Genomic DNA, 27343 nt, shown 5'->3' with positions numbered 1-27343 from the left:
TCTCTGGCACCAAGAGAGCCTTATGCTTAAGTGACAAGTGCTCTTCACCACTGAGTCATCTCCCCAGCTCACAATCACTCTTTTTTCTCAATATTTTTAAAATTTTTATTTTTGAGAGAAAGAGAGGGGTGGGGGGAGAAAGAAAGAGAGAGAGAGAGAATGGGCACACCAGGGCCTTCAGCTGCTGTGAATGAACACATTCACATGAACATTGTGCACTTGTGTCACTGTATGTGTGGCTATGTGGGGCCTGGAGGTTGGAACATGAGTTTTTAGGCTTTCACAGGCAAGTGCCTTAGCCAGTAAGCTAACTCTCCAGCCCTCAATCATTGTTTATAGCCCCACACTGGTAACTTTTTCTTCTGTTTTGTTGCTCTTGAGACAGGATCTTGCTATGCTGCTATGGCCAACCTGGAACTTACCACATAGCCTGGGCTGACCTCAAACTTACAGTGAGTCTACTGCCTTTCCCTCCCAAGAGTTGGGATTGTAGGTGTGTCCCACCATGCCAGATCTCTTCTGTGTGTTCTCTCATTATTGCCCTTGATATAGAGGTGTAGGATTGCACATGCCCTGGCTAGTGTAAAGTAGGATGTCTACTGTGTACTTCAATCTAGATTGTGTATCTGTATTAAGGTAATGGAAATTGCAATAGATTTAGTTTTGAGTCCTGGCCTCACTCTTGGCATTTGTTGAGCTGAGAATACCAACAGCTCCAAGCCTTTCTTATATGAATGTTGGCAAAAGCTGGGCATGGTGGTGCACGCTTTTAACCCCAGCACTGAGGGACAAGGGTGGGGTGGGCAGAGGTAGGAGGATTGCCACGAATTCAAGGCCACCCTGAGACTACATAGTGAATTCCAGGTCAGCCTGGGCTAGAGTGAGATCCTCAAAAAGAAAACATGTTGGCAAAGCACTTCTTCCCATCCCCCACCTGGACTGAAGTCCTGGATTTGATGTGAGAAACTGTACGCTCGAGCCAGGTGTGGTGGTGCACACCTTTAATCCCAGCACTGATTCAGAGGTAGGAGGATCGCCATGAGCTCGAGCCTCACCCCCCAAGACTACATAGTGAATTCCAGGTCAGCCTGAGATAGAGTGAGACCCTACCTCGAAAAACCAAAAGTTAAAAAGGAACTATACACTCATCTTCTTTTATACTTTACACATTAAGGTAAGTGTTCACTTTGTGTAGACGGGTACACAAATGGATTCTTATCCTCAAGCAACCTAAAGGACTATTTTGCTGACTTACTTGTATGGGGAACAGAATGTTTATTTGAATCTTTTTTTTTTAAAGATTTTATTTTCATTTATTTATTTATTAGAGATGGACAGAGGGAGAGAAAGAGAGAGTGAGTGAGTGAGAATGGGCATGCCAGGGCCTCTAGCCACTGCAAATGAATTCCAGATGCATGTGCCACCATATGCATCTGGCTTACATGGGACCTGGAGCATCGAACCTGGGTCCTTAGGCTTCAAAGGTATGAGCCTTAACCGCTAAGCCATCTCTCCAGGCCCCTGTTTATTTGAATCTTGAAGGAGTCCAGGGCAACAGGGCTGTCATTTGTGATGGGGCTGTGGTTTCAGTCCCCAGTGTCTTACCTGCAACAAGTTCACTGGGGACCCACACTTGTGGCTCCCTGCCTCAGGGTAATAGGCTGTCTGCCAATCCCAGGTTGGTTCTGTTGGACCTGTGAGCTTTGCAGGCCTATCCTGAGGCTGTGAGAGAGAGCCTGGAGCCCAGGCAGACTACAGACCCAGGTGCTCCTGATGCTCAAGAACAATGGTGTCTAGCACCTTCTTGCTGGCCCAGGTCTCCCTCCTTCCAACCTCCCTCCTGGCAGCTGGACTGTGTGTCAGGCTGCTGAGTAATGTTCTGCTGGTGCCAAGGTTCAGGTCACGTGGAAGAAAAAGGCTTTTTATTGCTCTCGCTTGTCCTCCGGGTGGTTCCCAGCACCCTGCTCTCAGAGGTGCGGCAGTGGTCAGATGGGGGCCCAGCTCAGCTGCCATCAGCCAGTAGTCTCAGCTGGTCTTCCTGAACCTTGGAAGGCAAAACCAGTAGGATGGCACAGGATTCTACGGGCATCCAGGTCCCATTGCCCCATCCACCCTGCAGAGCTGGCATCATGTGGTAATTCCCAAAGCCACTGGTGGTCTCCATGGCCCACAGCCACAGTGACTTGTTCACACTTAGTAATTAAACATTCAAAGAGATAGATATTCCCCCCAGCACACAGACACACAGACCTGGCTTTGCTGCTTTGAGGCTTGTGCTGGGTGTAAAGCTGATGGTCAAGAAAGATGATCTGGTCCAGGAGTGGGGCTCAGCACTGTCTGAGCATCTTTGAGCTCCATCTCAGCATTGCCACACCCCCTACACACACACATACACACACACACACACACACACACACACACACACACACACACACCACGGGATCTACTTTAGCCCAGTCTGGCCATTTCAGCTACATGACCCTGGGAAAACCACTCCACCTCTCCAAATCTTCATTTCCCCATCAGACAAGGTTACTAAATACAACCAGGGAGGAGGTAGTGTTTGACAAGTGTGGTGTTCCTTGCTTTCTTCAGAGCTTTACATTTGATGCATTCTGCATCCATGCCTCACTTGATTCTATACCGCCCTGCACAGTTGTAATTCTACTGATTTTCTATTTAATAAAACTGAGATTCAGCTGGGTGTGGTGGCACATGCCTTTAATCACAGCACTTGGTAGGCAGAGGTAGGATGATCGCCATGAGTTCGAGGCCCCACCTGAGACAACATAGTGAGTTCCAGGTCAGCCTGGGCTAGAGCAAAACCCTGCCTTTAAAAAGAAAGACAGGGGGCTGGAGAGATGGCTTAGCAGTTAAGTGCTTGCCTGTGAAGCCTATGGACCCCAGTTCAAGGCTCGATTCTCCAGGTGGCACACGCATCTGGGGTTTGTTTGCACTGGCTGGAGGCCCTGGTGCACCCATTCTCTCTCTCTCTCTCACTTTGCTTCTTTCTCTTCCTGTCATTCTCAAATAAATAAATAAAAATAAACGAAGGAAAAAAGAGAAAGAAGAAAGAAGGAAGGAGAAAGAAAGAATAAAGAAAGAAAGGAAGGAAGGGAGGGAGGGAGGAAGGGAGGAAGGAAGGAAAGAAAACTGACATTCAAAGAGGCTATGGAAGGACTTGGAGTGTGGCTCTGTAGTAGAATATTTGGCTTCTGGCCATCTAGGGTTTCACAGAGCAGAAGTAAGACTTGAACCCCAGCCCCAATCCTCTATGATCTTCCCCAGATGCTAAACCTGTTTTCAAACAGAAGAACCTGATGGGGAGAGAACAAGCTTACCTAAGAGCCTGAGCTTCTGAAAGAGGGGGACGAAGGCATGCAGCGCGCTGTGGATCCGGTATACTGCTCAGAAACAAAGGAATGGCCAGTCAGCTTTGCGCCCCCTCAAGGGGCCCAGGTCAGGCCCACCCCCTGCCATTCAGGACGAGCGCTCCAATGCAGGTTAACAAAACCCTCACAATTTCAGGCTAACTTCAATAACAGCACCAGGCTTATGATGGTGAAAAACAAGTTACGGACAGCAATAACAGGGACAGGAAAACCGGGTGAACTCAGTACTTTTCAGTTCTGATTAGTTCCATTTGTTTGCCACTCTAAACTGTTTTTGTTGCATTTTTATGAAGCTGCCCATTTTTTTCCATGAGGTTCTGCCAATGAACTCACATTGACCTTAAACCTGGTCACGGAGAAAACATGAACATGAGGAAATTCTTAAAAAAAAAAAAAAAGTTTAGGGAAAAAAAAAAACTTTAGGGGCTGGGAAGAAAACTGAGATTCAAAGTTAAAGAAAGAGTCGGGTTGAGTGTGGTGGTGCACGCCTTTAATCCCAACACTTTGGAAGGCAGAGGGAGGAGGATTGCTGTGAATTTGAAACCAGCCTGAGACTACATAGTGAATTCCAGGTTGGCCTAGGCTAGAGTGAGACCTTGACTAAAAAAAAAAAAAAAAAAAAAGTTCAATGGTTGAAGGTGTTTGATTGCAAAGCCTGCCAGGACAGAGTTCAATTCCCCAGCCATGGGCTAGATGTGCATTAACTTGCAACAACAAAATACCCTGGCATGCTTGTGCATGTACACACACACACACACACACACACAAACATATATATATTAAGTTTAGGTTGTGGGGGCTGGAGAGATGGCTTATCAGTTAAGGCATTTGCCTGCGAAGCCTAAGGACCAGTTTTGATTCTCCAAAACCCATGTAAGCCAGATGCACAAGGGAGCTCATGCATCTGGAGTTCATTTGCACTGGCTAGAAGCCCATTATCTCTCTCTATCTATCTGTCCTTCTCAAATAAAAAAACAGCCGGGCGTGGTGGCACACGCCTTTAATCCTAGCACTCGGGAGGCAGAGGTAGGAGGATCGCCATGAGTTCAAGGCCACCCTGAGACTACAGAGTTAATTCCAGGTCAGCCTGGACCAGAGTGAGACCCTACCTCGAAAAACCAAAAAAAAAAACCAAACCAATAAATAAAAAAAAAATTAAAGTTTAGGTTGTGACTTTTTCTTTTGGAGGGGGGAGTTTCAAGGTAGGGTCTCACTCTAGCCCAGGCTGACCTGGAATTCACTATGGAGTCTCAGGGTGGCCTTGAACTCACAGCGATACTCCTACCTCTGCCTCCCGAGCGCTGGGATTAAAGGTCTGCGCCACCACGTCACCCAGCTTAGGTTGTGACTCTTGGCAAGTATGATGGCCAGTTCAGCTGTCACCCATTCCAGAAGCCTGTGGGATTTTTCACTGGGGCAGCTTACCCAGCCCAAAGTAGATGCCAACAGTCTCCAGGGAGGCGAAAGTGAGCAGGCCAACACCAAGGGACATGAACCAGTCTGTGGGCAGTGAAGGGCAGAGGATCAGCCCGCAGGCAGGGATGCCCCGCCCTCCCATTCAGCCCCCTCTCAGGTCCTCAGGGGTCCTCACCCGCAGAGTAGTGATAACACACAAGCAAGGCACCAATGGCAAAGCAGAGGAGGACGAAGTGAAAGAATTCATCTGCAAAGAAGAGGTGGGGAGTTAGGCTTGTCTTTTTGTTGTTGCTGTTGTTCTGATTTTTGAAGTAGGGTCTCACTCTAGCCCAGGCTGACCTGGGATTCACTATGTAGTCTCAGGGTGGCCTTTGTTTTTTGAGAGAGAGAGAGAGACAGATACAGAGAATTGGCACACACCAGGGCCTCAATCACTACAACTGAACTCCAGACACTTGTGCCACCTAGTGGGCATGTGTCATATTGCACTTGTCTCACGTTTTGGAGTCTGGTTTATATGGGATCTGGAGAGTCGAATATGGGTCCTTAGGCTCCGCAGGCAAGCGCTTTAACTGCAAAGCCATCTCTCCAGACTTAAGAGTCTTGTCTTTCTTCTGCTCTCCTTCCCTTCCCTTTTTTCCTTTTTGTCCTCTTTATTTTTGCAACTCAGGATATCAAGTATTCTGGGCAAGTGCTCTGCCACTGAGCTACATCACAACCCTTCTCCTGTTTTGTTTATTTATTTTTTAATATTTTGAGGGGGACAAGGTTTCTATGTAGCCCAGGCTGACCTTCAATTTATGATCCTCCTGCCTCAGCCTCCAGAGTGCTGGGACTACAGATGTTGAGCCACCATTCCTGTCTTCTCCTGTTTTTATTTATTTATTTTTGGTTTTTCAAGGTAGGGTCTCACTCTAGCTCAGGCTGACCTGGAATTCACTATGTAGTCTCAGGCTGGCTTCAAACTCATGGCGATCCTCCTACCTCTGCTGGGATTAAAGGCATGCGACACCATGCCCAGCCTGTTTTATTTATTTATTTATTTATTTATATTTATTTATTTATTGGTTTTTCGAGGTAGGGTTTTGCTCTAGCCCAGGCTGAACTGGAATTCACTTGGTAGTCTCAGGGTGGCCTTAAGTGCATGGTGGCCTCAAACTCATGGGGATCCTCCTATTTCTGCCTCCTGAGTGCTGGGGTAAAAGATGTGGGCCACCATACCTGGCTTATTTTTTTTTATTATTATTATTTTGGTTTTTGAAGGTAGGGTCTCACTCTAACTCAGGCTGTCCTAGAATTCACTATATAGTCTCAGGGTGGCCTCAAACTCATGGTGATCCTCCTATTTCTGCTTCCTGAGTGCTGGGATTAAAGGTGTACACCACCACACCTGGCTTCTCCTGTTTTAATTTTTATTTATTGATTGATTTACTTGACTGAGAAAGAGGGAGAGAGAATGGGCATGCCAGAGACTCCAGCCACTGCAAACGAACTCCAGATGCATGTGGGGAATTGAACCTGGGTCCTTTGGCTTTGCAAGCAAATGCCTTAACCACTAAGCCATCCCTCCAGCCCTTCTGTGTTTTTTTATTTTTTTAATGAAATTGACACTGACTGCTTGCTAGTCAATGTAAAATAGCACCCCAGGGGACCCCTTTCCCGTGCTTATCTCATTTCATTATTTTTGGAATGCATGGGCCATGCAGCTTGTATTTTACTTCTGTTCATCATTTCCCTTCCCCTGCCCTCCCCTGTTCCCAGTCTCTGAGAAAGGCAGGATGTGTTAGCCTGCCTGCAGCCCTGTGCTCAGTACTTTAATAGTTGAATGAGTGCTAAAAACAGTTGTGCAAAATACAAAAGCAGCAAGTTTAAAGTTACAAACATAACAGAGGTGTGGAGGCCAGAGCTCCAGGTAGTGTATAAAAAAGGTCCCTATACTTGGCCAGACATTGATGACCAGGAAAGATAACACACTTTCCCTGCTCTCTTACAGGAAAAGGAGAATGTGAAAATTTTTAAAGAAACTGGACATGGTGGCACACATCTATCATCCCAGCACTCAGGAGGCTGAGGCAGGAGGATCTCAAGTTTTGAGGCCAGCCTGGGATGTGTAGTAAGACCACCCCCAAAAAACAAACAAACAAACAAACAAACAAAATAACTACATCAGCCAGGCCTGGCAACGCACACCTTTAATCCCAGAACTTGGGAGGCAGAGGTACGAGAATTGCCATGAGTTTAAGGCCGCCCTGAGAATATGTAGTGAATTCTAGGACAGCCTGGGCTAGGTAGGGCAAGATCCTACCTCGAAAAACCAAATAAATAAATAAATAAGTAAATGGGGCTGGAGAGATGGTTTAGCAGTTAAGCGCTTGCCTGTGAAGCCTAAGGACCCCAGTTTGAGGCTCGGTTCCCCAGGTCCCACGTTAGCCAGATGCACAAGGGGGCGCACGCGTCTGGAGTTCGTTTGCAGAGGCTGGAAGCCCTGGCGCGCCCATTCTCTCTCTCTCTCTCTGTCTTTCTCTCTGTGTCTGTCACTCTCAAATAAATAAATAAATAAATAAATTATTAAAATAAATAAATAAACCTACAGAAAATAAAAATCCATGTAAGACAAAGCAAGCAAGCCATGCTGCTTGTGGAAGGCTCTGTCCCCAAGGGTGAAGAGCAAGGCCAGCGCACCTCACAGGCTCAGAGACTCCCTGCAGAGAGCAGCAGCAGGCAGCCAACTTCTCCCTTAGGAAACATCATGCCTGGGAGCAATTTGAACATGGTGTGCGCTTTGAGACTTGGGGTTTAGTCCAAAGAGCCCTACTTCATTGCTTGTGGAAGTCACATGCCATGCCTTAAATCACACACAAAGCAAAGGGCCCAGGCTCAGGTCTCCCACTCCCTGAAAGGGGCGGGCTTTTGCAGCAACCCAAGATATTTCTAGAATGACTGCTGTTCGTCTCATCTAAAACCTTGTTGTCCCCTCCTATTCTCACCTTCACTGTGGAAGTCTCCATGGAATCCAGGCCTCGGAGCAGAGCAAGTTCCTGTGGTTCTCATCCTCCCTTCTCTTGAGTGTGGACTTATGAATACCTGATGACTCTCATTGCCTGACCACATCTGGTCACAGGCCTGAGTGGCCTTTATCACCCTGTGACTTCATGTATAGCAGAAGGAGCCCAGGTCCAGTCCCTTCACTAGCTTTAGAGCCGTCCTTGAGCCTCTGCTTCTACTTTTGTTTGTGTGTGTGTGTGAGAGAGAGAGAGAAAGACAGCAAGAGAGAGAGAGAGAGAAGGAGGGAGGGAGGGAGAGGGAGAGAATTAGCATGTGAGGGCCTCTAGCCAGTGCAATTGAACTCCAGATGCATGCGCAAGCGTGACCTTGTGTATCTGGGTTACAGGGGTCCTGGGGAGTTGAACTTGGGTCCTTAGTTTTTGCAGGCAAGTGGATTAACCACTAAGCCATCTTTCCAGCCTTGTTTCTACTTTTAAAAATGTGTATGTATGTGTATGTGTATGTGTGTGTATGTGTATTTGAGAGAGAGAGAGAGAACGAGGCAGACACAGAGAGAGTGAGAGAATGGGTGCACCAGGGCCTCCAGCCACTCCAAATGAACTCCAGATGCATGTGCCTCCTGGTGCATCTGGCTTATGTAGGTACTGGGGAACCAAGCCTTGAACTGGGGTCCTTAGGCTTCACAGGCAATCACCTAACCACTAAGCCATCTCTCCAGCCCTTGTTTCTACTTTTGAAAAGATGGGCATCAGGGTCTGTCCTTCTTCTGAGGTGACCACAGCTAAGGAGTTTGCAAAAAGGGGACACAACAGGGGCAGCAAGGATTATTGCTGTTCTAGGCCATCAGCTGCCTGGCACCCATCGACATCTGCACCAGCCAGGAGGGCACAGCACTCAACGCGGCTTCCTTACCATCCTTCTTTATGTTCAGCCTTCTTAACTGAGCAGCCTCCACTTCTCCTTAGGAACAAGAGAGGGATGAGTGTTTAACTGGGATCTCCCCCGTCCACCCACTGAAAGTTATCTCTGGACGCTTGTCCGTGAGTCAGAAGGCACTCACAGCAGACACAGCCAAGCAGGTCCCTGAAGATGGGATGGCTGTCCTGAGGCCCCTGCTGACTCTTGCCTTCCTCCCTCCCTCCACAGCCTGACTCTGTTCTTCCCTCCACTTCCTTCGCTATGATGTTTCCTTTCCCGGGTCACATGCCACTGGCTGGTCTTGGCATCCCTGTTAGGACTGACCAAGCCTCGAAGACCTTCTGTAGTGCCCTCTAGCCCCCTTGGCATCCAGGCAGCCTTCTGCTGTCCTCTGAGCTTGCATATTTACCACTTGCTGAGCCAGAGCCAGAACCTCTTAGTCGGAGTCCTAGAAAAGAGAAACAGGACGTTAGCTCCCAGGCCCGCCACGGATCTTCCATTCCGGGGAAGGCCTGAAAAACACCCGAATTGAACTCTCTAGCCACCATTGGATCTTTCTGTCCATCTAGCTGGTTTAAATCTATTTGCCTCAAAAGTCGGGCAGGGTAGCACATGCCTTTAATCCCAGCACTCTGGAGGCAAAGGTAGGAGGATCCATGAGTTCGAGGCCACCCTGAGACTACATAGTGAATTCCAGGTCAGCTGGGGCTAGAGAGAGACCCTACCTTGGGAAATAAAAACAAACAAACAAACAAACAAAATAAAATCTGTTTGCAAGCCAGGTATGGTGGTGCACACCTTTAATCCCAGCACTCAGGAGGCAGAGGTTGGAGAATCACCGTGAGAACCACCCTGAGACTAAATAGTGAATTCCAGGTCAGCCTGGGCTACAGTGAGACCCTGCCTCGAAAAACAAACAAACAAACAAAAATCTGTTGGCCTCTAGCCTGGACTCCCCCATTCCAATCTTTGTGCCTGAGTATAATACCCAGTTTGGTCCCCAGGTGGCCTTGGAATTCCTATCTCTCACAGCCATGCCTTGAAAGTCTTGCAGCAGAAAGACGATGCCCAGATCTCACTCAACCTCAGCATCCATGACTCCATCTCCTGTTGGGAACTTACCCGACTCTCCAACAGGTACCACTTCCCTGGAAGCACCTACACAGAAGGAGAACCTGTGAGCCTGTATTGCAACATTCTCCTGGGGAGAAGCTCTTTGGTGTGAAGTAGGTCCTGCTCAGAGATGCATGATCTGGTGTGGGCTGGGTGGATCAGGAGCAGGCTGGAGGGTTCCTGCTCTATCTATAGACCAACTACCCACCCATCCCCCAAACTGCTCTCTGAGTACCTGCTCAATCTTACAGTTCTTCCATTACCCCATGAAGTTCAATTTAAAAAAATTTTTTTATTCTTATTTTTATATTTGAGAGAGAGAGGTAGATAGAGAAAGAGAGAGTGAGAATGGGCACTCAAGAGCCTCTAACTTAACTCTACCACTGAGCTATAGCCACCAAACCAACAACAACAATTAAAAACCCATCCAGGGGGCTGGAGAGATGACTTAGCGGTTAAGGTGTTTGCCTGAGAAGTCAAAGGACCCAGCTTTGATTCCTCAGCAGGACCCATGTAAGCCAGATGCACAAGGTTGCCCATGCATCTGGGGTTTGTTTACAGTGGCTGAAGACCCTGGCACACCCATTCTCTCTATCTGCCTCTCTCTCTCTCAAATAAATAAAATAAAAACCCCAAGCCGGGCATGGTGGCACATGCCTGGCTTTAGAAAGTTTTTTTTTAAAATATATTTTACTTTTATTTATATATTTGGCAGAGAGAAAGAGGGAGAGAGAGAGAATGTATGTACCACTCCAGCTGCTGCAAACAAACTCCAGATGCTTGAGCTACCTTGTGCATCTGGTTTACGTTGGTCCTGGGGAACAGAACCTGAGTCCTTTGGCTTTGCAGACAAACGCCTCAACCGCTAAGCCATCCCTCCAGACCTATTCTAGTTTCTTTCTCTCTTTTTTTTTTTTTTTTTGAGTTAGGGTCTCACTTTAGCCCAGGCTGACCTGGAATTCACTCTGTATTCTCAGGGTGGCCTTGAACTCACAGTGATCCTCCTACCTATGCTTCCAGAGTGCTGGGATTAAAGGTTGTGGGCCACCACCACATCCAGCTCCTATTCTAGTTTCTTGATGACCTTTCTCCTAGCCTGTCACCCTCCTCCCACAGGGAAGGGCAGCAGGCTCCTGGGGAATCCCACCAACCACCAACTCAAATCCCATGCAGTTCCTGATTCTCTTCTCCAAAGCCACTAGAAAAGCCGTTACCTGCATACTGCTGAAGCTCGTCCAACAGCACATCTGGTCCCTGGTTGTGAGCATCTGGGTGGAGACAAACGCCGTGGTCAGCTTTCTTGCAGACAGTGTCCCATGGCAACCCATGGGTCTGAAACCCTCAAAAAGTATCACATAGTCCTTGGCCTAGGGAGCCCTTCCGGAGGCAAGTCACGTCTATGCGTGCTTCGCCCTGGCCCCTCCAGATGTGGTCATGTTCCACTGACTAAGAAGGGACTGCAGGCCCAGCATGACCTGGGCCTCGCTCAGAGCCAATAACTGAGCTCTTATCATGGGCCGACAGTGTGCTAATTCAAATCAAATACTTCATTTCACTTGGTCCCCATGGAACGAATATGGAGAAGGTATTAGGAATCTCTACTCGCTATGCAGATAAGGCATTTGGGGCTCAAAAAGTTTAGTTGGGACTCAGAGAATAGCTTAGTGGCAGAGTGCTTGCCTGGCATGTATGAAGTACTAGGTTCAATCCTCAGCACAAGGAAAAAAAAAGAAAGAAAAAAAGAGAGAAAGAAAGAAAGAAAGACAGACAGAAAGAAAGAAAGGAAGAAAGAAAGAAAGAAAGAAAGAAAGAAAGAAAGAAAGAAAGAAAGGAAAGAAAAGAAAAAAAATTAAGTTATTCTCCCTAACCACATTGTAAGTGGTAACTACTCTACCAGATCTGTCATGAATCTTGCATTCTTGATTCTCTTTCTTTCCCTTCCCTCCCTCCCTCCCCTCCTTCCTTTTGATGTTGATTGAACCCAGGACTTCTTCATGCTAAGCATATATGCTACACTGAGCTACATCCCAGCCTCACTTTGTACATCTAGAAATAGAACCCAGGGCTCGGTTCCAGCTTTGCAGGGAGCATTTATAGGATAGTACATAAAAAGAGAAAACAGCTGCTGGGTGTGGTGGCGCACGCCTTTAATCACAGCACTCAGGAGGCAGAGGTAGGAGGACTGTTGTGAGTTCAAGGCCACCCTGGACTACATATTGAATTCCAGATCTGTCTGGACTAGAATGAGACCCTACCTCAAAAAAATAAAACTAAATAAAAACAAAAGAGGGCTGGAGAGATGGCTTAGCAATTAAGGCGTTTGCGTGCAAAGCCAAAAGACCCAGTTTCAATTCCTCAGGACCCACGTTAGCCAGCTGCACAAGGGAGCACACGCATCTGGAGTTTGTTTGCAGTGGCTGGAGGCCCTGGCACACCCATTCTCATTCTTATTCTTTCCCCCTCTTTCTCTGTCAAATAAATAAAATAAAATATTTTTTAAGTAAATAAAAATAAAGGAATTTTTCTAAAAATTTTTTAAAAGCCTGAAGAAATGGCTCAGTGGTTAAGGCACTTGCCTGCAAAACCTAAGGACCCTGGTTCTATTCCCCAGTGCCCATGTAAGCCAGATGCCCAAGGTGGCACATTCATCTGGAGGCCCTGTGTGCCCATTTCTCTCTCACTCTCAAATAAATAAATAAATAAAATATTTAAAGAGAGAGAGAAAAAAATAACAAAGCTAAGCATGGTGATGCACACCATTAGTCCCAGCACTTGGGAACCTGGGGTAGGAGGCTCCTCATGAGTTCAAGGCCAGCCTGGGCTAGAGTAAGACCTTACCTCAAAAAAAAAAAAAAAAAAAAAAAGGGCTGGAGAAATGGCTTAGCAGTTAAGGTGCTAGCTTGAAAAGTCTAAGGACACAGGTTTGGTTCCCAAGTACCCACGTAAGCCAGATAAGCCAGATGCACATCGTGGTACATTGTCTGGAGTTCCTCTGCAGTGGCCAGAGGCCCTAGAATGCCCATTCTTTCCCTTTAAAATAAATAAAAATACTAGAACAAAAAAGAAAATATGCCAGCTATGGAGGCGTATGCCTGTAATCTCAATAATTGGGAGGCTGAAGCAACCTTGAGGCTGGCTTAGGCTACATAGTGAGACCGCCTCAAAAAAAAAAAAAAAAAAAAAAAAAAGGCTAGAGAGATGGCTCAGCAGTTAAGGCGCTTGCCTGCAAAGCTTAAGGACTCATGTTTGACTCTCTAGGTCCCACATAGGACAGAGGCACAGTGACGCAAGTGCACATTTGTGCAACGGGGCACAGTCATCTGTAGTGTCATTGCAATGGCTGGAAACCCTGGTGCACCAATTCTCTCTCTTTCTCTCTCTCACTCTCGCATAAAAATTTTTTTTTTTTTAATTTAAAGAAAAAGGCATTCTGTTAGGCTTGCCTCAAAAACTAAATAAATAAATAAATAAATAAAGAAGTTTTGAGATGTAGCTCAGTTGCTTAGCATGCATGAGCTCTAGACTCAAACCCCATTCGTGGGGGGAAAGAATGACTCACAATTTTACCATCCAGAAATAACCACTAACATCTTTATATTTTTTCCCCCTTTTGTCTTATTCATGACTATCTGTGTGAGTGAGAATTTTTACAAATATATATGAGACCAATTACGACTGGGCATCTTTTCACTTCAGAGAGATGAAGAGCAGAGTGATGGCCAGGGCACAGAGCAGCTTCGCTTTTGTTTGGCTGAGTAGGGTGTTAGGCTGTTCCCAATGCTTATCCCATTACAAACATGCTGTGAGGACGTCTTCACACAGCCAGGCTCAGGCCCCACCGAGAAGCTCAACAGTGAGCCGAGAGAGCAAAGGGAAGATGGCAGGTGGGTAAGGCCTTCACTGCCTACCGGGAGAGCTGTCCCCGTGGGGGCGCGCAGCCCCCAGGCTCCGTGGGCGTTTCCTAGGAGGTCTGGGGTGTTGGTCCTCATCACTGCTCTCTGCAGGGAACAAACACAAGCTGTAGAAGAACCTTGATGAAACCATGCTCACTCTGGTGGTCTTGTCAGCACTTCCTTTTATTCTTTTCTTTTCACTCCAGAAGCATGCGCCACCTTGTGCATCTGGCTTATGTGGGTACTGAGAGATCGGAGCTGGGTCCTTAGGCTTTACAGGCAAACGCCTTAACCGCAAAGCCATCCCTCCAGCCCCAGCACTTCCTTCTGGTGGAGGCAGGAGCTCTGCTTGGGAGGGGGTCAAGAGGCTACAAGACTTGCCCCTAACCTTCTTTCTCATGTAATCTGTATCATTTCTGTGGGTCTCGTGTCTACGTCTCATTTCTGCTGTTGCCTCATTCACTTCACAAGGTTTTCAAGAAGAAGCAAAAACGAGGCTCTGTAAACTATCATCTTAGGAAGATGGTTTCCATCCCACCAAGCTCAGGTCTTTGTCATCTTCTATATCCCGATGACATCATGTAGTCTCTGGGTGTCTCCTATGTCTCATAACTACCTGGAATGCCTTTCCTTATTGTAAACCTAAGCTGATATCACATGTTCTCTAGAAAACCTTTTCCTAGCTGGGCGTGGTGACGCACGCTTTTAACCCCAGCAAGTAAGAGGCAGAGGTAGGAGGATCACCATGAGTTCGAGGCCACCCTAAGACTACATAGTGAATTCCAGGTCAGCCTGGACTAGAGCAAGACCCTACCTTGAAAAAACTAAAAATAAAAAGGGAAAAGAAAACCTTTTCTTATTTCTTGGACTCAGGCTGGCCTTGCCCTGCCCACTGGGGTTTCTGTGATACCAACTGTCCATTCCTTGCCTGATTCAGTGAACATGAGGACTATGGGATGCTTGTCTCACTGACCAACCGTCATGGATACTCAAGTTCCCTTTGTAAAATGATGTGGTATTTGTATAGAACCTGTACAAATCCTCTTCTGTTATTTAAGTCACCTCTAGATTCGTTACAGCAGTTAATGCAATGCAAATTCTTTGTAACTTTTTTGTTTTGTTTTGCTTTTTGAGGTAGTTTTCACTCTAGCCCAGGCTGACCTAGAATTGACTATGTGGTCTCAGGGTGGCCTCCCACTCATGGTGATCCTCCTACCTCTGCCTCCCGAGTGCTGGGATAAAAGCTGTATGCCACTCTCTCTCTCTCTCTCTCAAATGAATAAAGTAACAGTAGTGTGTTTATCTCAGGGAAGAATATTTTTAGTGACTTTATTTTTTTCAGGGTCTCACTATGTAGTTCTGGCTGGCCTGGACCTATGTAGAAACAGGTTGGCCTCAAACTTGCAGTGATCCCCCTGCCTCTGCCTCTTGAGTGGACCGCCATGCCAAACTGTTTCCTTCTCTCTGTTTCAAAAATATACATGAATGCTGGGCGTGGCGGCACACACCTTTAATCCCAGCATTTGGGAGGCAGAGGTAGGGGGATTGCCTTGAGTTCGAGGCCATGCTGAGACTCCATAGTGAATTCCAGGTCAGTCTGAGCTAGAGTGAAACCCTACCTCAAAAAAAAAAAAAAGTATAAGCCAGGTGTGGTGGCGCACACCTTTAATCCCAGCACTCGGGAGGCAGAGGTAGGAGGATTGCTGTGAGTTCAAGGCCACCCTGAAACTCCATAGTGAATTCCAGGTCAGCCTGGGCTACAGTGAGACCCTACCTCAAAAAACCAAAAAACAAACAAACAAACAAAAAAGTATATATGAATGCCAAAAAAAAGACTTTCATTGCAACAAAGGCAGTGGATTTGAAAAATTGCAAACTTGGGGGCTGGAGAGATGGCTTAGCGGTTACCCACTTGCCTGTGAAGCCTAAGGACCCCGGTTCGAGGCTTGGTTCCCCAGGCCCCATGTTAGCCAGATGCACAAGGGGGCACACGCATCTGGAGTTCGTTTGCAGAGGCTGGAGGCCCTGGCGCGCCCATTCTCTCTCTCTCTCTCCCTCTGTCTTTCTCTCTGTGTCTGTCGCTCTCAAATAAATAAATAAAATTAAAAAAAAATTGCAAACTATATAGAAATAAATATGGGGCTGGAGAAGATGGCTTAGCTGTTAAGGCATTTGCCTGCAAAGCCAAAGGACCACGGTTTGAGTCCCCAGGACCCACGTAAGCCAGATGCACAAGGAGGCACACACATCTGGAGTTCATTTGCAGTAGCAGGAGGCCCTGACATGACCATTCTCTCTCTCAAATAAATAAATAATGCCTTTAAAAAAAAAAAAAGATAGAAATAAATATGGAAAATGAAAAAAGCTACCACAAATTTGTGGCTCATCCTTTTATATTGTCCAGTCTCAGAAAGACTTCAAAGGGCTCTCAAACTGATTACTGAGCCATCTTACATCAGGTCACTTGGCTTCAGTTTGGTCACATGTAAAATGGAACTAATAATAGTACCTTCTTCAGCGGGCTCCTGTGACAGCTTAGTTATTATATGTCAAGTGCTTGGAACACAGCCTGGCCCACAGTGAGCACGCAGTGAATGCTGGCTATGCTGTTGCTGCTGCGATAACACAGCACTGAGTTTTCAATTTAGAAAAAAAAAAAGAAAAGAAAAGAAAATATATTGTGTTACTTCTTAGTGGATAATTTGGTAATTCAGAATTCAGATCCTACTGGAGGGACTGGGGATACAGCGTGGTTGGTAGAGAGCTCACCTAGCATCCATGAAACCTTGGGTTCCATCCCCAGCTCTTTATAAAACTGACATGGGGCTCACACCTGTAATTCCAGCACTAAGGAGGTAGAGGCAGGAGGATCAGCAGCTCAAGAGCATTGTTGGCTATGTAGCGAGCTTCTGGACTGTATGAAACTGTGTGTACGTTTTGGTTTTTCTTTTTCTTTTTCTTTTATGAGGTAGGGTCTCCCTTTAGCCCAAGCTGACCTGTACATTCACCATTTAGTTTCAGGCTAGCCTCAAACCCACAGTGATTCTCAGCCATTAAAGACTGTGCCACCATGCCCGGCCTGAGGCTGTCGTAAAACACAATAAAACAAAACAAGACCCTATAGGAGATAGCATTGTTTTAAGGTACTAGAGCACTTGTAAGGAACTGATATTTATCAATATTTGTATGATTTATACAAATAACTCAAAAGATAAAACCTGTTGCACAAAGCTGTTCACAAGCATGATAAATCTGGAAATGGGGAGATCCTAACAGTAGCATTTACTTTTAGAGCTTCTATTATATACTGGGTGCTAACATTTTTAACATGTATTTTAAAAAATGCATTGTGCCAGGCATGGTGGTGCACGCCTTTAATCCCAGCACTCGGGAGGCAGAGGTAGGAGGATCACCGTGAGAGTGCTGGGATTAAAGGTGTCAGCCTTGGCTAGATAGAGTGAGACCTTACCTCAAAAAACCAAAAAATAAAAATAATAAAATGCATGTGTATTTCTGGTGATGCAACCAGGGCTTTGCATGTGTTAAGCAAGCATTCTACCACTGAGCCACACCCCAGCCCTAAAAATGTTTGCTATACCTGAGGAAGAGGAAGAGGAAGATGACGAAGAGGAAGAGGAGGAGGATGAAGAGGAGGAGGAAGACTTGTCTCTCTTATACTGCTCTCGAGGTTGCCCATCTTGCTTGTGGAATTCTGTCTTTCCATCTGAGAGGCACACACAGGCAAGGTGATGAGTGTTTCTTGCCCCTTTCACCCCAGGTGCCCACAACAGCTTCCCCATGGAGAACTCAGGGAGACAGGAGGGAAGACCGCTTCCCTGAATATCCAAGATCAATGGAAGGTGCCCGAGGTCAAGGTTCTCAGACATTCTGGGCTTCTAGGATGGCACAAGGCAGAAATTTCCCAGAACATGGGCCCTGGAAAGGGAGCTTTTAAGCCCACTTGACCTGCCTTTCAAGGACCACCAGACTCAAAGAAAGTTCTAGGTAAGGATTATCTGTATATTACAGGGAAGGTGGGATGTGATCAAACCCTAAAACTTTCCCATCCTCCATGCAGGGGCCACATGAGACCCTTCCCTACTAATGTGGACTCTCCCTACCTCCAGGTTAAGTCTCTGGAGACCCGGGATACAAATGAGGGTTAGCTCACTAGAGTGTGCTAGGAAACAGACTGGACCAAACACATCTCTATGTGTGTGCATGGGCGCAAAATCACGCCTGCCCTGGCACAGCTGTGAGGTGAGCCATTGTGCCCCATGAGCTGAAGCCTTTGAGAAGGCAAACATACACTCTAGATCTTCTGCTTCTCTGAGGACTTTGCTGCTGTCTTGAGGCTGAGAGGAGGATCCTGAAATCTCCATGGCTTTCCCTGCAGGAATAACAAGTGTGCATTATTAACTTCACTTCAGTTAATATCTTTAATATAAAAAGAGTTTGGCAAAAAAAAAAAAAGGAAAGAACATAACCCAATATTTGAAGTTATAAGAAAAACAATTTATATATAAAGAAATAGGGTGGCTGGAGAGATGGCTTAGTAGTTAAAGGCTGTTGCTTGCAAAGTCTGACAGCCTGGGTTTGATTCCCTGATATATACATAAGGCCAGATGCACAAAGTGATACATGCATCTGGAATTCATTTGCAGTGGCAGGATGCCCTGGTGTGCCCATTCTCTCTCTCTCTCTCTCTCTCTCTCTCTCTCTCTCTTCTCTTTCAAATACAAACATAAATAAAGAAATATATTTAAAAAATGTTTTGAGGCAAGCCCAAAAGAGTGGCCTTTTTTTTTTTATGAGAGAGGGAAGGTGGGGGGGGGAGACAACGGGTGTACCAGGGCCACTGCAATCGAACCCCATCCAGGTGTGTGTGCCTCCTTGAGTGAATGTGTGACAATGCACACTTATGTCACTGTGGATCTGACTTAGGTGGGACCTGGAAAGTCAAACAGGAGTCCTTAGGCATTGCAGGCAAGTGCCTTAACCGCTAAGCCATTTCTCCAGCCCATAAATAAATATTTTTAATAAAGAAATAGGGGCTGGGCATTATGGTTCATGCCTTTAATTCCAGCACTTGGGAGGCAGAAGTAAGAGGATCACTGTGAGTTCGAGGCTACCCTGAGACTACAGAGTGACTTCCAGGTCAGCATGGGCTAGAGCAAGACCCTACCTTGAAAAAAAAAAAATCACCAGAATTAGATGTGGTGGAACACAGCCGTATTTCCATCATTTGGGAGATAGAGGCCATAGGATCAGGAAGTTTAGGTCATGCTCAGTCACATAACATGTTTGAAGCCAGGCTAAGATACAAGACTTTGTCTCGAAAAATGAATCGCGGGCTGGAGAGATGGCTTAGCAGTTTAGTGCTTGCCTGTGAAGCCTAAGGACCCCAGTTCAAAGCTCAATTCCCCAGGACCCACGTAAGCCAGATGCACAAGGTGGCACATGCATCTGGAGTTTGTTTGCAGTGGTTAGAAGCCCTGGCGTACCCATTCTCTCTCTCTCTCTCTCTCTCTCTCTCTCTCTCTCTCTTTCTCTCTCTCTGCCTCTTTCTTACTCTGCCTGTTGCTCTCAAATAAATAAATAAATAAAAATAAACAAAAAAAATTTTTTAATGAATCGCCTTGAGTTCGAGGCCACTCTGAGCATACATAGTAAATTCCAGGTCAGCCTGGGCTAGAGTGAGACCCTACCTCGCTTACAAAAAAAAAAAGAGTCAATGAATGAATGAATAAATGTATATATATTTACAATTAAAGACAAATCCTGAACTATAAGTGATAAAATTATATAATGTCTGGGATTTACTTCAAAACAGCCTTGTTGGAAAGTTCAGAGAAATAAGGTTCAAAAAACAAATTAGCCTGGCATGGTCTTACATGCCTTTAATCCCAGCACTCAGGAAACTGAGGTAGGAGGATCACAGTGAGTTCAAGGCCAGCCAGAGAGTATGCAGTGAATTTCCAGGTCAATCTTGGCTACAGTGAGACCCTACCTCAAAAAGCAAACAAACAACTCCCCCCCCCCCGCACCGCTTAATTTTGTTCTTCCACTTCCAGGTTAGATACTGTTTTTCCTGTCTCTTTAAAAGCAGGAGGTGGCCTTGTGACCAATGAAAAGCGAGTGGCAGCCAGCCAGGGTTCTGGAAGAGTTTGGTTTCTCCTCTGTCCTTCTTTGAACATGAATTTGATGACAAAAACTATAGTGGCCATCTTTGTGCCATTAGGGGAAAAAAAATATGAAAGCAAATGCAGACAGAGTATTGACAAGCTTTTAAGTCATTGCTCAAACCTTTCTGTTTTCTTGTTATTTGATAAAAATAACCCCCATTTTAATTTAACCCTCTATAGTCAGGATTTTTTGTTGTTTTGTTTTTCGAGGTAGGGTCTCACTGTAGCCCAGACTGACCTGGAATTCACTATGGAGTCTCAGGGTGGCCTCGAGCTCACAACGATCCATCCGGGTGCTGGGATTAAAGGCGTGCACCACCATGCCCAGCTATAGTCAGGATTTTTGTAGCAAAATACAATTCTAAGATACCTCCCCTCTCGTACATTCATACATTGAATACCTACTATATGCTGCCACTGTGTTAAACAAATTGCAGGTGTGTTTTCAAAAAATTTTCAGGTAGACCAAAAGCTGTGGGAGCCCAGGGCCTGAGTCAGACCAGGATAAGACAAGAAAAGTTCCAGAAAGAGCAGAGTGAGGTAAGTTTGAAAAGCCCATAGGGAGCCGGGCATGGTGATGCACACCTTTAATCCCAGCACTTGGGAGTCACAGGTAGGAGGCTTGTCATGAGCTTAAGGCCACCCTGAGACTCTATAGTGAATGCCAGGTCAGCCTGGGCTAGAATGAAACCCTATCTTGAAAAAACAAACAAATAACAACAAAAAAAGGCCATAGGGAACAGTATGTGGGAAGGCACAGAGGCCAGAGCCATGCTATCAAAGCTAACAGTGTCAGCAGCAGCTAGGGAGAAAGAGGACTTGGGGAGGCCCAGAGGGTACCCTCTCACTGCCCCTGCACACTGCTGTCCTGAACCTCAGTCACCTCTCACGCAAATCACAGTCTTCCTCGAGGCTGAACATTTACAGCTCTCAGCCTGGGCTTGGTACAGGACCTGGCATGCCTGGGGTTGGGCCAGTGATGAACCTAGTCACCGGCAGGGACTCACGCTGATTCATGTCTATGTCACCTGTATCCCGAACAGGGCTGACACAGAGCAAAGATGATGACTAACAAAGAATTCTAAGGATTTACTATGTGCCAGGCAATGTCCTAACAATTGCTACAGCCCAGTGGGGGCTCACTATGGTCTCATCTATTTCATAGGTAAGGATCCCCAGGCACAGAGATGCAAAAACGCTTGCCAGGCACACACACATCTTGTAAGTAGTTGAGCAAGGCCATTGCTCAGTCCGGGTGGGGAGACTGAAGGATGACGCCAGCAGTTCCTCCTAGGCCTGGTCATTAGCAACAGGAAAGTGCCACCAACAGTCCCCAGCATGTAAGGAAATACTGACTTGGCGTAGAATTAACCACTCAGAGCACCTGGAGTAAGGATCCTCAACTAAGGAGGGAACTTTTGCAGGCCTGCTTTTTTTTTTTTTTCCTCCAGTCTTTCTATATTGTCTAGGCTTACATTTCACTCCTGTGCTTAAGCTATCTTCTTGCCTCAGCCTCCAAGTGGCTAGGATTACAGATGTACCACTACATCCCCATACCTAGCGTTTCTGAGGAGGGAGAGGTGGAAACATCACAGCTGTAGTGCCTAATATAGCCCTTCTTTCTCTTCCTTCTTTCCTTCCCTCCTTCCTTCCTATCCTCTTTCCTTCTTTCTTTCTTCCTTCCTTTCTTTCTTTCTTTCTTTCTTTCTTTCTTTCTTTCTTTCTTTCTTTCTTTCTTTCTTTCTTTCTTTCTTTTTTCAGGCCAGCCTGACAGACTGGTCTTTCTTTTATGCAAGAGAGCAAGAGCAACAGTAAGAGCAAGGGAGAAATAGAGAGAGAAGGAGGGAGAGAATTGGCCCGGTAGGGCCTCCAGCCACTGGAATCGAACTCCAGGCCTTGTGAACATGTGCAACCTTGTGTGCCTGCGTCACTTGGTGCGTCTGGTTTGCCCAGTGCAAATCCTATTTTACACAGGAGGAAACTAAGGCTTAGATGAAGTGATTTGTCCAAAGTCTCCAGGTGATAGATGGAGTTGGATACCCCCTGGCTAGAGGCCTCCGGCAGGCTAAGCCTACAAGGAAATGGCACATCTGACTTTCTGGCACTTTTCTTCAAGCCCAGCCCTGTTGAACCACAGTGATGCTTGGGCCTCTACATCCACAGGGCTTTCTGAACCAGATGTCCGCTCCATACAGTGTATGTCTTTGGGCTTGCCTCAAAAAAAAAAAAAAAAAATGAAATGATTATACAAAATAGGGACCGCTTGTAATTCATAAATCTGTGTGTACGTGGTATGTGTGGGGTGGCATACATGTTTGTGTGCAGCTGCACATACATCGTGCACACATGTGGAGGCCAGAGAAGAATGCGAATGTCTCTCCTTTTCACTTATCTGCTTGTTTCTTTGAGACAGCGTCTTACCATACCTGGAGCTACTGTTTCTCTAGTCTCAGCCTCCCATGAGACTGGGATCACGGGTTTGGGTGTCTATGCCCAGCTGTTTATGTGGGTGATGTGGAATCCAGCTCAAAGCAAATTAGGCCTTCTTGGGCCCTCGGGATTGTGGGACAAGTGCTCTTACTCCAAGCAGACATCACCCCAGACCTCTCTCCTTTTTTTTTTTTTTTTTTTTTTTTTGAGGTAGGGTCTCACTCTAGCCCAGGCTGACCTGGAATTCACTATGTAGTCTCAGGGTGGCCTCGAACTCATGGCGATCCTCCTACCTCTGCCTCCTGAGTGCTGGGATTAAAGGTGTGCACCACCACACCCAGGTACCTCTCTCCTTCTGTTTCTCCCTTACACACACATATACCAAGAAAACCCAGCAGGGAAACATCAAGTGCAAGGCCCTGCTAATCATAGGACAGACCTGGCCTCAGGCCCACCTGGACCCCTCACTGAGCACAAAACCACACTCAAGTCACATACATGCCTTCTTCCAGTCTCTGAATCCTCACCTTGGACAAGTGGGCATCCTGACCATTCAATAAAATGACCACCAGCCCAAAGAGGGCAAAGAGGACTGGAGACATGGCTTAACAGTTAAGACACTTGCTGAAGAAGCCTAAGTTTGACTCTTCAGAACCCACATAAGCCAGATGCACAAGGTGGCACATGTGTCTGGAGTTCATCTGCAGTGGCTAGAGGCCATGTTACACTCATTCTCTCTCCCTCTCTCTCTTTATTTGCCTCTTTCTCTCCCCACTCATATATATATATATATATATATATATATATTAATATATATATATTATATATATATTAATATATATATATATTTATATATATATATATATAAATCAGAAAAGTATCTGGGTGTGGGGGTACACACCTTTAATCCCAGCACTTGGGAGGCAGAGGAAGGAGGGTGGCTGTGAGTTTGAGGCCAGCCTGAGACAACATAGTGAATTCCAGGTCAGCCTGGGGTAGAGTAAGAGACCCTACCTCAAAAACACACACACACACACACCAAAAAAAAAAAAACACCAAAACGTGGCAAGAAGAAAAATGCACATTACCTGGTGAATGAATATACAAAATGTGACGTGAGCATACAGTGCGATAGGGGCTGGGAAGATGGTTCAGCAGTTAAAGGCACTTGCTTTGCAAAGCCTGCCAGTCAGAGTTCAATTTCCCAACCACCCATGTAAAGACAGATACAAAAAGTGGCCCAAGTGTCTGGCATTTTGTTTGTAGCAGCCCGGGCACACACACACACACACACACACACACACACACACACACACACACAGAGAGAGAGAGAGAAAGAGAGAGAGATAAAAATAAGAAAATTCATTGTATCATCAGCCGTATAACTGGGAAGGAAGCATGGATCCACACTACAGGATGAATGAGCCTTGACATTTCACTGAGTGGAGGAAGGGACAGCATACTGTAAGGTTCCACACATAGGAAATGCCTAGAACAGCCCCATCCATAAAGACAAGGTCATTGTGTTTTTTTGGGGGGGGGAGTGCGGAGAGCTAGCTGGAGGGCCAGGACTTTATCCAGCCAGACCAGTAAGTATTGTAAACTAGAGTCACCAATTGTGTAGCTCAGTGAATACAATAAAAACCACTGAATTGCACCCATTGAACACTGAACGTTGGGCTGGAGAGAGGGCCATTTCTCCACCTACTGGATCAGTAACCCCAGTGCTTGGCACAGATGAGGTCCTGCAACTGTTTCATCCCTGAGCCCGTCATGTTCCTGGGACCCCAAGTTCCAAGGTCAGAAAGTGCCAAGGGCTAGACAAAGCCTAGTTGGCCCTATCCCTTCCCAGAAGGCTTGGTCCTCTGCTGCTTCCCATGAGGCCCTGGAGAGGGACCTGGCTTAGGAGTAGTCATTGCTGGGTTCTTATCCCTGCCTCTGCTGCTAGGCTCTGCTCAGCCTCAGTTTCCTCACCTGTACAATGAGAGGTTAATATCTATCCACCAGAGAACTTTGGGAATGAAAGGATAAAAGCCCAGGGCTGGAGAGATGGCTTAGTGGTTAAGGCACTTGCCTGAGAAGCCTAAGGACCCAGGACCCAGGTTCGTTTCCCCCAGTGCCCAGGTAAGCCAGATGCACAAGGTGGCATGTGTGTCTGGAGTTCGTTTGCAGTGGCTAGAGACCCTGACACGCCTGTTCTCTCTCTATCTGCCTCTCTCTCTCTCTTTCCTCAAAAGTGAACAAATAAATATTTTTTTAAAAGACTGAATGTGAGCCAGGTGTGGTGGCGCACGCCTTTAATCCCAGCACTAGGGAGGCAGAGGTAGGAGGATCACCATGAGTTCCAGGCTACCCTGAGACTCCATAGTAAATTTCAGGTCTGCCTGGAGCTAGAGTGAGACCCTACCTCGAAAAACCAAAAATAAATAAATAATAATAACAATTTTTAAAAAACTGAATGTTTATGACATGTAAACTTTGTCTCTCAATAAAGCTTTTTTTTTTTTCAAGGGGTGGGGAGGAGCAGGGCAGTGAGACAATGTCATGTGGCTCAGGCTAGCCTTGATCCTGTTATGTAGCTCATAATGATCTGAAATCCTGCTCCTCCTGCCTCCACCTCCACAGTGCTAGGATTACAGATGTGCAGAGCCATGCCTGACTTAATAAAGGCACCTTTTTTGTTGTTTTGTCTCCTTGGAGAGAGAGAAAAGAACCAATGCGGGGGTTGCTGTGAAGATGAGCTAAGGCAGTGGAGGCAGGGCACTGCCAGAGCACCCCCCCCCCGACACCCCCTCCCCCCCGCCGGGCGCAGCCAGTCCTAGAAAGAAGTTGCTGAGAAGGCAGCTCTTTTTGAGAGCTTCAGAGCCTGAATCAATGAGAGTAAAGGAGGCCCTTGCCAGCCTCCGTTCTAGGACTTTCAGAGCATGGGAGAATCTTATTATGGACAGATCTGTTTCGTTCAGACCCTAAAACAGGACATTACACAGAGTTGCTCCTTTAACGCACACTCCTGACCTCTATCTAGTAAGGACTCTGAAGTCTGGATGGTGGGGGAGGCAGTTTCTAAACAACAAGAAAATTATAAGCACTGCTGACCATAACTCTTCTTAGCTTCCTTCAAGGCTGGCTGGAGGTTGGAGTCCAGGAAGCTCTGAGCAGAGGTTAACAGGGTGAGGATGGACAATGGAGAGGGCAGGGGTGTCCCAGGAGGGTTCCTTGGGATGTATTTGGTGAGTAGCCTCTCTCCTGGAGCCACATACCCCCCTTGGAGTGAACCTCCACCTGACAGAAGGATCTGCCCAAGGGCGTCTTTGGGCATTTACCATTTCCTCCACCTGGGTCCTTGAGCCTGACTAGGGCTCAGGGTGACTTCCTCCTCTAGGAAGTAGACAGCAGTGCCTTCACCCTGATCTGGACAGGGCAGAATCTGGGGACCTCTAGGGAGAAACCCCTTCACCCTCCTAAGCTGTTGGGACCCATTATCAGCAAGGAGAAAGACAGTCTCTTGAGATTTAGTCATCTTGCAAATGGGGAAACTGAGGCTCAGTAAGGTGAAAGGGTTTTCTGAAAGCCCCATGGCCAAGCCACTGCTAGAGCTGGTTATGGACCCCAGTCAGGCTCAGACTGGTAGAAGCCTAAAAACAACCACGGGAGGTAAATTCTTGTCATCCTCCCCAATTTTTCACCAAGTCATGAGGTCACCTAGCCAGAGAGGAAGGTCCAGGACTGGGGTGCCAACCAAGGGCCATCGAGGAAGTACACAGTGCCAAGCAGGAGGAGGACCATTGTCCTGATCCCCCTGAAAGCAACCCTCCACATCAACCCCCCCCCCCCGCCCCCTGCCCTGTCCGGTTCACCTGGCCCCACGTTCTCTTACCTGGGGTCTCCCGGCTCATGTGAACAGCAAGGCGAGCTGTGTGCAGACTGCGTGGATTTGCCTGGGCACGGGAAGGAGAAGCCACAGCCCGGGTGACAGCAGAGGGCGGGGCGGCAGTGACGTTGCCCCAGGGCCCCATTGCCTCCCCCCACCCCCCAGGGGCGGTGCGGTGGCATTCCTTCCCGCACAGTGCTATCATCGCCCAGGCTTTCCTGTCTGACTTGCCTCTTCCCACAGCACCCCAAGGTGGGGGGGGGGGCAGATGGCAGCAGCCCCCAGCGTCACATTCGGCTGTTCCAAGTGAGAGGAAGGGTGGAGCTGGGGGTGTGTCCTAGGTGCCCCCAACACACACACACACACACACACACACACACACACACACACACACACACACACACACACACACGCACACACACCAGTCCTGTTGGGGAGGCTGATTCAGGCACCAGCCATGTGTCCCAACCCGCCCTACAGGTTGCAAGACTCTGTGCCATGCTCGCTGCTCCTGGAGGCTGAGGCTGGACAAGGTTTGGTAGGAGCCAAGGGGTGCCTGGGACCTGGAGGGACAATGGCAAGCTGGGGCAGTGCTTAACCTGGGGGAGGCTAAAGCTAGAGGCAGGTCAGGAGAGCATCCACAGATGGGAAAACCGGGGGTCCCCGCAGGCTGGGGAGGGGTGACTTCACAGCTGCTGGTGACCTAGGCCTTCCACTCTCGTCAGTGAACCTGGAGGCAGGACAGGAAGTGAGTGCTGCCCCACCCCCACCCCGGGACTATCAGCCAGTGGGGACAGGAGGGCTTCTTGGCACAGAGGCACCTAGACAGACTTCCTCATTATGCATTTGCTCCAGGATCTAGGACAGGGTCTGCCACAGAATGATGGGGGGGGGTGGGGGGAAGTCTAACGGCAGTCCAAGGGCGCTGCGGACAAGAGGTAAGACGCCCCACTGTGTTGAGGATCCACCGATCATTCCTTATGGTATAGCGCGATTGGAGACCTTTGGGGACTGGAAGGCCTGGGAGGGAAAGCCGCATCAAGGAGCCAGATAGTCAAGTCCACCGCTCAGATATCCCTTGGTTGCCACGCTGTGCATTGGTGAGGACACCGGTGAGGG

At 47.2% G+C, this 27343-nt stretch overlaps 1 protein-coding gene across 1 annotated transcript; it reads right to left on the bottom strand.

Moving 5' to 3' along the window:
- Window positions 1-1441: 1441 nt before the first annotated feature.
- Tmem40 (transmembrane protein 40) lies at window positions 1442-26313 on the bottom strand. The gene is made up of 12 exons (XM_045134334.1): window positions 26231-26313; window positions 18048-18128; window positions 17337-17462; window positions 13754-13843; window positions 11060-11113; window positions 9855-9890; window positions 9142-9180; window positions 8727-8774; window positions 4984-5055; window positions 4818-4892; window positions 3342-3404; window positions 1442-2044 (listed from the first exon to the last, which is right to left on the bottom strand). Exons 1-12 carry the CDS (start codon window positions 26247-26249, stop codon window positions 2013-2015), a joined length of 735 nt encoding a protein of 244 aa, XP_044990269.1. The 5' UTR covers window positions 26250-26313; the 3' UTR covers window positions 1442-2012.
- Between the last annotated feature and the right edge of the window lie 1030 nt (window positions 26314-27343).

The sequence above is a fragment of the Jaculus jaculus genome, chromosome 14 (genome assembly GCF_020740685.1).
Source record: "Jaculus jaculus isolate mJacJac1 chromosome 14, mJacJac1.mat.Y.cur, whole genome shotgun sequence".
Classification (NCBI taxonomy): Eukaryota; Metazoa; Chordata; class Mammalia; order Rodentia; family Dipodidae; genus Jaculus; species Jaculus jaculus.
The sequence above is the reverse complement of the archived record's forward strand: the minus strand, read 5'-3'. Positions and strand labels throughout refer to the sequence as shown.

Coding starts and splice junctions, on each gene's coding strand:
- Tmem40 (XM_045134334.1), bottom strand. Junction 9,891..11,059: donor CGAGCTTCAGCAGTATGCAG/GTAACGGCTTTT, acceptor CCTTCTGTGTAG/GTGCTTCCAGGGAAGTGGTA. Junction 9,181..9,854: donor GGTACCTGTTGGAGAGTCGG/GTAAGTTCCCAA, acceptor TCTCTTTTCTAG/GACTCCGACTAAGAGGTTCT.